This window comes from Thamnophis elegans, chromosome 17, assembly GCF_009769535.1.
Source record: "Thamnophis elegans isolate rThaEle1 chromosome 17, rThaEle1.pri, whole genome shotgun sequence".
Lineage (NCBI taxonomy): Eukaryota > Metazoa > Chordata > Lepidosauria > Squamata > Colubridae > Thamnophis > Thamnophis elegans.
The window spans coordinates 1,596,480-1,609,026 of NC_045557.1; the positions used below are offsets into that span (position 1 = coordinate 1,596,480).

Consider the following 12,547-nt stretch of genomic DNA (forward strand, 5'->3'; position numbering starts at 1 on the left):
ATCCCGCATGGCCATTGAAAAAGGATCCATCAATAAATTAGATAGATGATAGATAGATAGATAGATAGATAGATAGATAGATAGATAGATAGATATAGAAACTAGATAGATGATAGTAGATAGATATAGATATAGATAAATAGATAGATGATAGATAGATGATAGATACAGACAGACAGACAGACAGACAGATAGATAGATAAACTAGATAGATGATTAGATAGATAGATAGATAGATAGATAGATAGATACATAGACAGACAGACAGAGAAACTAGATAGATGATAGTATATAGATATAGATAAATAGATAGATGATAGATAGATGATAGATAGACAGACAGACAGACAGACCGGCAGACAGATAGATAGATAGATAGATAGATAGATAGATAGATAGATAGATAGATAGATAAACTAGATAGATGATAGATGATAGATAGATAGATAGACAGAGAAACTAGATAGATGATAGTAGATATAGATAGATAGATAGATAGATAGATAGATAGATAGATAGATAGATAGATAGATAGATAGAGAAACTAGATAGATGATAGTAGATAGATATAGATAGATAGATGATAGATAGATAGATAGATAGATAGATAGATAGATAGATAGATAGATAGATAGATAGATATAGATAGATAGATAGATAAACTAGATAGATGATAGATTAGATAGATAGATAGATAGATAGATAGAGAGAGAGAGAGAGAGAGATGATAGATAAATAGATAGAGAGAGAGAGAGAGACAGACAGACATTAATAGATAGACAGGTAGTTAAATAGACACATGATAGATGGAGGGATGGAGGGATAGATGGAGGGATGGAGGGATGATAGATGGATAGATGGAGGGATGGAGGGATGTAGAGAGATGGGTAGATAGACAGGTAGATAAACACAGGATGGATGGAGAGAGAGATGATAGGCTACGAAGAGAGAGAGAGAGAGAGAGAGAGAGAAAGATATTTTATTTTTGAATGCTAGTTTTCCCACTGCCGTGTTTTGGGCTGACCCCCACCCCCCCACCCCAATCACAGAACGAGCATCCTGGAGTTTTCCAAAGCCAGAGCATTCACCCCCGCCCTTCTCTGCCTTACCTGCACAGGTGTAGCGTGAAGCGTGAGGACCGGCAGGTCCTGGGGCTGCAGCTGGACAAGGCAAACCACGCCCTCTACGTGGCCTTCTCCGGCTGCGTGGTCCGGATGCCCCTCAGCCGCTGTGGGGCCCACAGCACCTGCCGCAGGTAGGAGAGTCGAGGGGGCCCGGCGTCTCACTTTACTGTGGGTGGGGACCCTGGGAAGGGTGCCTGGGGAGTGGATCCCTGGGGACACTTCTAGACTTTGGAGTTCGAAAATAGGGCTTGGTGGTGTTCCGGGATAGACTGCCCCTTTCTCTGGAGGCTCTATTGCGGTTGATAGCTGGGAACCAAACCCTTCCCTCCTTCCTCTCAGTTGTGCTTCTTCCTCCAAGAAAAACGGGGGTGGTCGGTGCGCACAACAACCCTGCAGAGCAGATTCCTCCCACCCACCCCCAGTTCTAAAGGGGAGGGGGAGATGCGTGCAAAGAGCCCCCTCCTCTCTTTCTCTCCGTGCAGGAGCTGCCTGGCTTCCAGAGACCCCTACTGCGTCTGGCTCCCCTCCGGGACTTGTGCAAACTTCGGCAACGAAATCAGGTCATCCGAAGGCGTTGCGTGTTTTATTTTTAAGCGTTGCCTATCCTGATAATTTTTATTATTCCCTTTGAATTCGTGCTGGGAAAAAAGAACTGTTTTTTTATTTTATTTTAATCTTCTTTAACTGAAATGAAACAACCTCTCCCGTTCCTTATTCTGCCTGGAATTTAGAAAACCAAAACTTGAATTTGGGTTTTGGGGGAGGGTGGGGGTCTTCTTGTGTTTGCCTTCCTTTCTTTCCACGAGGACTAGAAACACGCTTTTCTTCGAAACGGCTTAGATAAAAATTGATTTAAAAACAAAACAAAAACAGAGAGGTTAAGGTTTTATATGCATGAAGAGACCTTGCGGCCCAATCGACTAATTAGTGGCTGCTAATTTAATGAAGGAACGCGGTGGCTCAGGGGCTAAGACACTGAGCTTGTCGAGAAGAAAGGTTGGCAGTTCGGCGGTTCGAATCCCCAGCGCCGCCTAACGGAGGGAGCTCCCGTGACTTGTCCCAGCATCTGCCAACCGAGCAGTTCGAAAGCACATTAAAAATGCAAGTAGAAAAATAGGAGCCACCTTTGGTGGGAAGGGAACAGCGTTCCGTGCGCCTTTGGCGTTGAGTCATGCCAGCCACATGACCACGGAGACGTCTTCGGACAGCGCTGGCTCTTCGGCTTTGAAACGTGGATGAGCACCGCCCCCTAGAGTCAGGAACGACTGGCACAGATGTGTGAGGGGAGCTTTTAGCTTCACCTTTAATTTAATGAGGCGTCTCTTCTCTTAACTGCCCTGCAGAAGCGGATTTGAGCAAGATCTGGAAAACGCCACCAAGCCCCGGGGCAACTGTCAAGGTGGGTGATTTTTCGGAGAAGCAGAAAACGCCTCAAGACCACCACCACCCCCCTAAAACCCACAGCTCTGCCGTGCCCATCAAGGGGCCGTGCCCGCTGGCTGCCCACCACAGCTTGCAAAAACCTACAGCCTCCTTATTATTATTCCCTTGGGATTCGTGCTGGAAAAAGGGCATTTTTTTTAAAAATTAAAAACAAGGTGAAATGAAGCAATTGTTTAAATTCCTTATTTTGCTTGGAATCTAGAAACCAATTTTTTTTAAAGTTTTTTATTTCTCTTACATTCGCAAATATGCAATCTCATGACTATTGTTAATAATATGTGTTATCTTTTAACATTGATAACAATTTTTCTCTAAGTTTAAAAATATAATCGAGATGACTTTTCTGTATAACACCCGTCTTATTTTACAACAATCTTACTATTACTTCTTCCTTCTTTCCTTCTCTCCCTTCTTCTCTCCTTCTGTCCTTTCTTCTGTCCTCCTCTCCTTTCCCTTCTCTCCTTCCCCTTCCTCTCCACCACTCCTCCCCTCTTCTTCCCTTCCTCCCCTCTCTCCTAATCTTACTTCCCCTTCATTTCTTCCTCTCCTTTTCTCTTTCTTCTTTCCCTCTCCTTTCTCCTCTCCTCTTCCTTCTTCTGGTATATTTTCTTGGCTGTACAAAGATATAATCGAGATTGCTTTTCTACCATCTCATACACCTGTATTTTATAACAGCTCTACTCCTTCCTTCCTTCCTTCCTTCCCTTCTTCTCTCCTTTCTTCTTTCCTCCTCTCCTTCCCCTTCCTCTCCACCACTCCTCCCCTCTTCTTCCCTTTTCCTCCCCTCTCTCCTACTCTCTAATTCATTAAAAAAAAAAAGGTGAAATGAAACAACTCTTTTCGTCTGGAATCTAGAAAACATTTTTTTTTGTGTGGGTCGAGGCGAACGGACGCACGAGCCAAGTTGGCACATTTGGCCTGGCAGGGTGGCAACTTTCGGAAGAAAATTTTCAAGTATTTTTTTTTGGGGGGGGGGGAATTAAAGACCCTGGTGATATTCCTGGCCACCGGCCATTATTCAGAGAAACGAGTTTGAGTTCGTGGGGCCGCCACGTGTTTTCGCCCTTTATTTCGTGGCTGCAAATGTCCTCACCAGGGTGCCACAATCCGTCTGTGTGTGCCCCTTGTCTGGTGTTTTTTGACTGCAGCCCTTGACTTGCCCCCTTTCTGTTCCAGAGGGCGTGACGTCCACGGGGGAACACGACAGCCTCAGTGACTCGGCTTATGGTCAGTAACCCCGGCCTTCTCTCTCCCAAATTTGCTTTTTCATCCTCCATCTTCCTCCCATCATGTCTTTCCTGCTTTTCAGCCACATCTCCCCATTTCTAAACTGTCAAACTTGGGCACTTTAAGAGGAGTGGACTACAAGTCCCAGAAGCTGGCTGGGGAATTCTGGGAGTCGTAGTCCACTCCTCTTAAAGTGCCCAGGCCTGACATTGTCCTACATGGTGCATGTTAAGGTGTGATGAACTGACATACATTGGCTGACATTCATGGCTATTTTAGACATGTGGGTTAAGTTTCCCCCACCTTGCCAGCTTGGCTCCACCCCCACCTGCCCCCAAATTGCCAAGGTGGGGAGATTCCCCTTTAGGAAAGGAGGGGGACACCAACCCACCCCACCCCCCGCATCTCACATAAAGTCCCACCGAAGATGGGCTCGGGTGGTGCCCCGTGCGAAACACGCTTCTGGCTCGTTGGGGCTTCTGGGCAGACGCCTCCAGGGAGAAAAAGAGGATGGGTGCCCTGTAAATATTTGGGTGGGGGGTTGGGGTGTCTGTGGAGATTCTCAGGGGAGGGGGCAACCTCTGCAAAGAAGGTGGGGGCCATTGCTGGCATCTGGAGGATGCCGAGGGAGAGCAAGTTTCTGGCACACCATTTCTTCCTTTCTGTGAATAATCAGTGCCCCCCCTTGCTCTGCTGGGGAGAAGAGGGGGAGAGCCGCCCCCCCCTTCCACCAGCCAGGATCACTGGAGGGGTCTCTCTTTCCCCCTTCCCACCCCTCCCAACTGGGCAATCGTGGAGTTAATCCCTTGGATGGAAGGCAATTAAATCCCTAAGCAAGACCATTAATTGCACAGCAGGGGAGCAAATTCCCTTGATTAAATTGGGGAGGGGGAGAGAGAGAGAGAGAGACTGGGAAGGCGGGGGAGGGTATTGTTATGGGGGCTAAAGGAAGAGAGCGGGGGGGGGGGGAAGGGCCATCTTGTGGGGAGGGGAGGAAGAGGAGGGTGTCTCTTAGCACCCCAAAATGTTATTTCCGCCTCCCTCCTGCACGAGGTGGATGGGATCTTCCAGCCCCCTCCCCAATCATTGCAACCCCCCCCCCTTCCTTGTTTTCTGCGCCCGGGCAAGGAGACGCCAAACGTGGCTGGTTGGAAGGGGTTCTGGGCAGGAGGCACAGCAGTTGCAAAGAGCAACAGGGAAACCAGGGGTTAGGGGGAGGATTCGAACACAGAACAAGCCCCAGTTCAGCCTTTGGGTCCCGGATAGCATCCTTTGGGCCCCCTCAGGGCACAAAGAACCGGCCAAGTGGGTCTTCGTTGACCCCTTTTACAGGGACGTCGTCCAGATTTAGAAACAGAGCCTGGAGCCCTTCCTACAGATACACCTCCCTCCCCAGACTGGGATGGAGCGAGGAGACGGGTTCGAATCCTTTCGGCCGAGAAACCCTGCAGGGTTGTGGTTGAGGTTAAAGGCCGCTCGGGGAGGGCCACTGGCTCAATCCTGACGGTGTGTTTGTCACTGCTGACGCAGGGGATGCGCAGACCACGCCGGCGTCCTCCGGGCTCTCCTCCGAGGCGCCCCCGGGGTCTCCCTCTGCTAGCTTGGCTCCCGGCGCCCACCCAGCCCCTGGCGCGGGCGACCCCCGTTTCACCCTCCACGTGGCTGTGAGCACGCAGGGTAAGGAGGTGCTCCTCTCTCCCCTCTCCCCCCCCACCCCAAATAACGCTTGCCCGCACGAAGTCACTAACTTGAAGCAGGCGGGAATCTAACCCGCAACCTGGAATCGTCGGGGCATGCGAGCTAGGCTGTGCACCGTTGGACCTGCGCACTGCATGTGCCATGGGGGGTGGGGTCTCCCAGAGGTGCTTCCTGCAGGCACAGGGGGCCTTGTGTGTGTGATTGTGAGATGCCCCTGCCTGCAAAGGAAGGAGCCAGCCTATTTCACATACATCTGAATGGAGAAAACCTGCACGGCCAGATATCCTCCAGTTCTTTTCCTCTCTTGCTGGGGGCTACAAGCCCCATCATCCACTGCTAGCAAGGCTAAAGAATCAAGGGGGTTGTGGCAGTTGATTTTTTTTTTCCTCCTGCAACGTTGTGAGTTCCTGTTGTGATTGCTTATCGTCTGCATTAGTTTCCCGTTGTGGTGACTTCAGCCTGGTCCCTATTTTGCTCCGGCCAGAATCTTCCTGTGTTGGTTTCCAAACTTTCCGCTTGCTCAACCACGAAGCTAAGAAGTTTGAGTTGATGGTGGGCAGACACAGACACCCCCCCACACCTGTTTGGGGTGATAGTTTCTACATCTTCCACTGTTTAGCCCCAAAGTGAGCCATTGCGCGCGGTTCGTGCAGTGGAAAGTTGCTGCTTTAGACTCTCTTGGGGGGAAAAAATTAAAAAATCCCCCAGACTTTGCTTTGTCTGGAAACTAGGAGAGGGGGGGGAGGGAAGCTGTGGCAGGCGAGATAAAACTAGTGAATTTCTCTCTTTCCTTCCTGATCTCCAGCTCTCCCCACCTCCTCAAACAGAAACTGTTTTTTTTATATATAAATAAAAAGCCCTTTTATTACGTTGCAAAGGAGGGGATAAAATATTGGGCAATTGATAAAAACATCTGCAGAGTTGGAGCAAAACTTTGCAAGCTGCTATTTTTTCTTTCCCCTAGTCTGGAGCGCAAGAGAAAAATCACCCCCCCCTCCAAAAAAAAAACACCCCAGAGAATGGAAAATTCTCTTTATCTCTTCCTCCACCACAAAAAAAACCCTCATAACACACAGCAGTCTTGAAAAAGTTCCAGCTGAATGAAAATGCGTTTAACAGCTGAAACTTCTAAAAAGCGAAATGCTTCTCGGTTGCGTTTTTGACGGCGTCGAGATTTATGGGGCGACGGTTCTCCGCCAAGGATCCATAATTTCCAGAGCTAAAAATACATCGAACTTTTTAATATGTATTTTTTTTTAAAAAAAAGGCAGCCTTAACCCCTCAGGACATCGAGAACAGGGGAGGGGGAGGCGCAGGGCAGATTCATACCCTGGAAAAAGAAAACAGTTCTAAAAAATCTTTAAAAACCCCAAACACCAACTTTCCAGACAGATTGTGGAAATGTTTGCAGTTTGCTGGAAATCTGAATAGGTTCCAAGTTTTGGTTGGAAGTTTGGGGGGGGGGGAAGGAAAACAAAATAGCAAGAAAAGGAAAACCCCGCAGGGCCCTTGTTATCCTAGGAAATTGTGTGAGTTGGAAAAAGCACAAATGACCCACGAAAACCAGTTTTTTTTCCCCAAACTGTTTTTCCAATTCATAGGTGCTAAGAGGGGCATGGATCTCCCTCCCACACACACACACACACACCCTAAAATCTCAAGGCATCTTTCTGGATGCCACTCAGGAGCCTGCAGGGCAATGGGTCTGGGGGTGTCTGGCTTCACTAATTTGGTGTCACATTTGCACACTTACACACAAAGGCATCTAGGCATTCTTTGTCTCAATATTTCTCCCTTTCCTGGTGTTTTGGCTCGCTCCTTCGGCCCCTTCCTCTGTTTTCTTCCTTGTCTTTGTCTCCCCTTCGCCCTCTCGGACCCCCCTCCTCAAATACCACCCCTCCTTTTCCCCCTTTTCATTCTTTTTTTTTTCCACGTTGGCAAAGCAGCCACACGCCGCGCCCGGGTGATGTCGTGAGGCAAAGCAGCTCAGCCTCTTTTTAATTGAAAACACGTGCCCAAACAGTCACACTCGCCCACGCTTTTTATGCAGCGCCTCTTGACTTTGGCACACACACACACACACACACACACTGCCTCTTGCACATGAGCTGTCTGTGCAAAGCTTCGCCCTTCCCTTTCATACACCCTGGCTCCATTTGCACAATGCAATTTCTGGGTTGGTTCTGCAAGCAGGTCAAAATCTTGTGCCATTTTCTGGCTTCCTCCGCTTAAGTCATCCAAACGAGTTGGGGTTTTTTTTGCCAGCACACCCAAGCCACAGATTAAACAAACCAGGTTAACAGAGCCGAGGTGGCGCAGTGCTTAAATGCAGCACTGCAGGCCACTTCAGCTGACTGCAGTTCTGCAGTTCGGCGGTTCAAATCTCACTGGCTCAGGGTTGACTCAGCCTTCCATCCTTCCGAGGTGGGTGAAATGAGGACCCAGACTGTGGGGGCGATATGCTGACTCTGTAAACCGCTTAGAGACGGCTGAGAGCCCTATGAAGCGGTATATAAGTCTAACTGCTACTGCTATTGCTATTAACTTTCAGCCAGGTTTCGTATGAATGCGATCACTACGCCTTTATATTTCAGCCGATCGTCCTGCGAACACTGCTGTGGGTTTTTATATCTATTCCTCTTGTTTTCAGGAAATTTAAACTGATAAAAATGATTTCAGTTGCTGGGTTTGGTCCTTAAAGGCACAGATGGCCATTAACAGATCGCTGTGAGCGGTTCGGAGGAAAGAAACGAGGAAGAAGAAAAATATTCTTCTTTTTCTCCCTCTAAAAAAATCGATATAAGCAAATTAGTGGTGAAGGAATGGCGTTTGTGTTCACGCGGCAGATATTCCCCGGGGAGGGTGACGTCAGCGAGTTTAATTTTCCAGCGGGGCAAAATGAAAATAAAGAGGGTTTTTTTACCCCTCATGAAACAGGATTATATTATTCTGGGCCATTACGAGCGTGGCATAAACGAGGGCTCTGTTGACCTGTTTGGCTGCCTTTAATTGAATCTCCTTATTATGTAATTGTACCATTTACACTGTTTAAAAGAAGCGGGCTCATTAAACTCGGCTGGGCTTTTAAAAGGGGGTGGAAATTAAAAAAAACCCCAACCTCTGAAAGGTATTTTTAATCAACAGCAGAGTTTTTAACACTCTTCCACTTTCCCTGGAAACGCCCAGACTGTTTTTATACTCCCGGGGGGCGAATTTCTCCCTGGTTTGGGGGACAAAGAGGCTCTTGATAACCCCGGGGGGTCTCCGTTCCCTTTCGTGAGCGACCCAGGTTTTAGGCTGAGCCCCCTTCTTCATTGCACTGGTTGCACCTCCGGAGGTACCCAGGAATCTCGGTGGTAGCCAAGCCAACATATTGGACGTGCCTCGTTCGAAATCCAAGAAAGAAAACCCCCAACTCCAATTCATTAGAGAAAAGGGACTTTTACTGGAGGTGGAATGAAAACAGCGAGATCTGAAGCCAAAAAGCACAAACTTCTACATAGCAAACGTTTACCCCAAAGCCTCCCTCCCCCCCAGTTACCCCAACCCAGCTCCCAAAGGCGTCATATGGGGGGGGGGGCATCTACAGGTGGCCTCATTCAGTTGTTGTGCAGAGACATTTGGCCTTGACCAAACCCACCAGGCATGCGCAGGAGATGGTGAGGAGAGAACTCCCTTGGTGATATCTCCACCAGAAACTGATTCCCCATCCCAAATACCATGAGCCCCCACCCTCCCCGTTAGTATGGCAGCCGATAGCCAGGACGCAAAGTTTGCTTGCTCTCTTGGGGGTGAAGCCCAATTGCTCTCGTGGCCCCTCGAGAAAGTTTTGGGGCGCAGCAATGGCCTGGGTGGTGGTGGGAAAACTGGTGGGTCTCTCTCCTCCTTGCACCATCCCTGTTTCTTCTGCCGGATCTCAGTTCCTTCCCCACCCAGCCTTGCTCTGCTCCTACTAACCCTTCCACCTCATTTGCCATCCCGGGTCCTCCGTTCGGTCCGCGTGGGCTCCCTGCGGGCACTGAAAAACAGCAGCTGCACCCCAGGAATGTCGGGGGTGGGTGGGACGTCCCTGCATGATTTGGGAAGTTCTGGGGATCTCGGCTCAGCCGGAGCGGAGACCCGGCGGGGGGACTCGGCCGTTTGGGGTTTGTAGGGAGCTAGCGTCCCTCCTGACCGTCTCTTCCTCTCTCCCCGCTGGCCGCGGGTTTAGGCGTGAGGCAAGAGCCGGAGGCGACGGACGGTGCCAAGTCGGTCCACTTCACCTTCCTCATCGGCTGCGTCTTCGTGGCCTTCCTCCTGGGTGCCTTCCTCTCCGGCCTGCTGGTCTCCTGCTACTGCAGCCACAGCCTGCAACGCGCCAAGCACCCGGGAAAGGACCCCGAGAACGGCATCCAGCGCCCACTCTCCCTCCGCAGCCTGGCCAAGATGAACACCCTGCTGGAAGGCGGCCAGGCCAAGGACGGGATGATGGAGACGGCGGCCCCACAGCTCTACACCACCCTGCTCCCCAGCGAGAAGGAGCTGCCCAGTGCCCCGGCCAAGCCCGGCGTCCGAGAACACCCCGAGCTCTCCGCCCTGCCCACGCCAGAATCCACGCCGGAACTCCCCGTCAAGAACATGAAGGCCATCCGGAACCAGTGGGAGAAAAACCAGAACTTCAACAACGCTAAGGACGCCCAGGGGAAGGCGCTGCCCTTCCACGCCCCGGTACCCAATACGTTCTCCTTCTCTGGCCCGGGAGGGGTCCCCGGGCACCTGCACGGCTACGACGCCCCCTTGGGGGGCTACGTGGATGAGAAGAAGATCTCCAACTCGGAGCGGGTGCTGGTGCGGCCCTCCCCGCTGCCCAAAGGCATGGAGGTCACCACCTTGGAAGAGCTGCTCAAACATCTCCACGGGGCCGGGGCCTCCGTGCCCCCCGCCTTCCCGCCTTCGTCCGTGGCTTTTGCCAACCGGGTGCAGCCGAAGGTGCCCAATCTGGATGGCGCTCCGTATTACAACACCTCCACGCTGCCTCGGCGGCTGGACATTCCTCCGGACGCTCCCTTGCCGTTGGGTCTGGACAAAGCGGGCCGCTCTGTCACCCACAGACATTCTCTCTGTGGCGCCCCGAAGCTGGTGAACGTGGGCGGGGGCGGTGGGGGGCTGCTGATGCGGCAGCACAGCCTGGGCCAGGCGGGGAGGCTGCCCCCGGCCCTCCTGACCCGCATGCACTCCACGGGCAGCTCCGTGCCCCACGAGGGGCACCACGCCATCTTCCTGGCCAGGCAACACAGCTACGGCGACCAGGGGCCGCTTCCCAGCCATGCGGGTGGCATCCGGCGGTCGGTCTCGCTGATCAAGCCGGGCATGGCCCCCCAGTCCCTCTTCCAGCCTTCCTCTCCACCCGCCCAGCCCTCCGGCCCCTTCAACTATTGAGCCCCCTGCGGAAGGAGGAGCGTGACTTGAACCCAGAGCCGGGCCCCTCTGCGAAGGTCCCTTTGGCCACATCCACCCCAGGGATTTCAAATCCGAGTGCCTTGTGAAAGGGAAGGTCCCACGCAGGTGGCACAGGTGGGGCTTGGCAGGAGGGGCACCTGCTTCCTTCCCTCTCCCTGCCAGATGCTTCCAGAAGATTCTTTGGCCTCCGGGCCCCCCCACGCCCCCGAGGGGCCCCCAAAGTAGCAAAGCTGGCCGTTCTTCCCTACCTCACGGGTGAGGCCTCGAAGGCGGCCGCCTCGGCATAGCCCACCCTCACCCATTCCTTATGCAAGAAATCTCCACCGAGGATGCCCGCCTCCCGCTCGCTCACGCTCTGCCAACGGGCACCGAATGTTGCCTCCAAAGGCTGTGAAATGCTTGGGGGAGCAGAGACCCATTCGAGCAACCGGCTGTGGGCAGGGGTCTCCCCGGGGGGCCCTCCCTCCCTCCCTCCTCTCCGCCAGGGCCAACCTGCAAATGGTCACCGTTTCGATCCCGCCACGTGGGCCGAAGGACTCCGAACTCAACGTTAGCGATTTTGCAAAAAACTGCATTTTCAAAGGGGTGGATTTCACGCCGTGCTGCCAAAAGGGGAGGGGGTCCCAGGGCACAGTTTTGGGGTGGGCTTTTTCAACCAGGGTGGGGGGGGGGTTCTCTGGGAGCAGTGGGCGTTTCAGGAGACCAAACAGGTCCGTCTCCATATCCAGAATGCGATGCTCAGAGGACTCGGAATGATCTGAACTCGGGGCAGGCGGCGACCACTGGGGTGAGAGAACCATGGGGAAGGGGGTGGCAAAGGTGGGCCTCGCCCCCCCCCCCCAGCCCGTCTTCGTAGCACTTTTGGTATTTGTGCGTGTGTGTTTTTCCTCCCAAAAGGGCAGATTCCTGTGGCTCCCATTGCCTGTGAGAAATGACCCTTGGCTGGACTTGAACTCACGGCCGTTCCCTCCAGCGAGGGAAAAACTTCGGGGTCCTGGCTAGGCCCCCCCCCCCAATCAGCCCCTCGTGGCTGGCATTCTTCCACGGACCCAATTCGGGCCTCTCTCTTTTTCTAAAGACCCTCCCCTTCCCTTTTGGGGAGGGTGGAGAGACTCCAATGAAGGCCAAATTATGGGAGGGGGATCCCCAAATTTTCTTCTCAAGTTACACTCCCCACCACCACCACCACCACCACCAGATCCCGTCCGGTGGATTTTTCGCATGGCCCAGCTTGGTTCATCCTGTTCACCTACGCCTTGATTCTTGTTCCGGCTGAGCTTGGAAGCGCCAGCTTGTCTAGCCCAGCCCGCGCAAGGAGCTAGTCAACAAAGAGGTTTGTAAACGCGTTTCCGAGCTGGGTGTCCCCATGAACAGTGGAAATAATGTACAGATGTTTTCCCCAGGTGCTCCAGAATCGGAGAGAGAGGCTCTTCCATAACGGTGGCTTGCAAAACAAGAGGAAAATTAGAAAGCCGGGGAGGGGGGGGGGATTATTTTGATGTTGTACTTGCAATCTGCCCCTCCCCGAAATGGGGGGGGGAGGCGTGGGCGACCCAAGAGGAGGAGGGGAGATCCTGTAAACTGACCCATTTTTTTTTATTTCATTTTTATTTTTG

General features: G+C 52.0%; 1 protein-coding gene across 2 annotated transcripts in view; it reads left to right on the forward strand.

Moving 5' to 3' along the window:
- SEMA6C (semaphorin 6C) overlaps positions 1-12,547 on the forward strand; it is a 41,159-nt gene that overhangs the window by 28,536 nt on the left and 76 nt on the right. Inside the window, exons 14-19 of one of the 2 annotated variants that reach the window (XM_032234117.1) lie at positions 1,118-1,255; positions 1,607-1,684; positions 2,468-2,523; positions 3,744-3,794; positions 5,325-5,471; positions 9,703-12,547. The exon at positions 9,703-12,547 is cut by the window's right edge and continues 76 nt beyond it. In XM_032234117.1, the coding sequence (XP_032090008.1) occupies positions 1,118-1,255; positions 1,607-1,684; positions 2,468-2,523; positions 3,744-3,794; positions 5,325-5,471; positions 9,703-10,910 (1,678 nt within the window). In that variant the 3' untranslated portion in view covers positions 10,911-12,547. The remainder of the gene's footprint in view (positions 1-1,117; positions 1,256-1,606; positions 1,685-2,467; positions 2,524-3,743; positions 3,795-5,324; positions 5,472-9,702) is intronic. The other variant, XM_032234118.1, reaches the window with a different exon arrangement.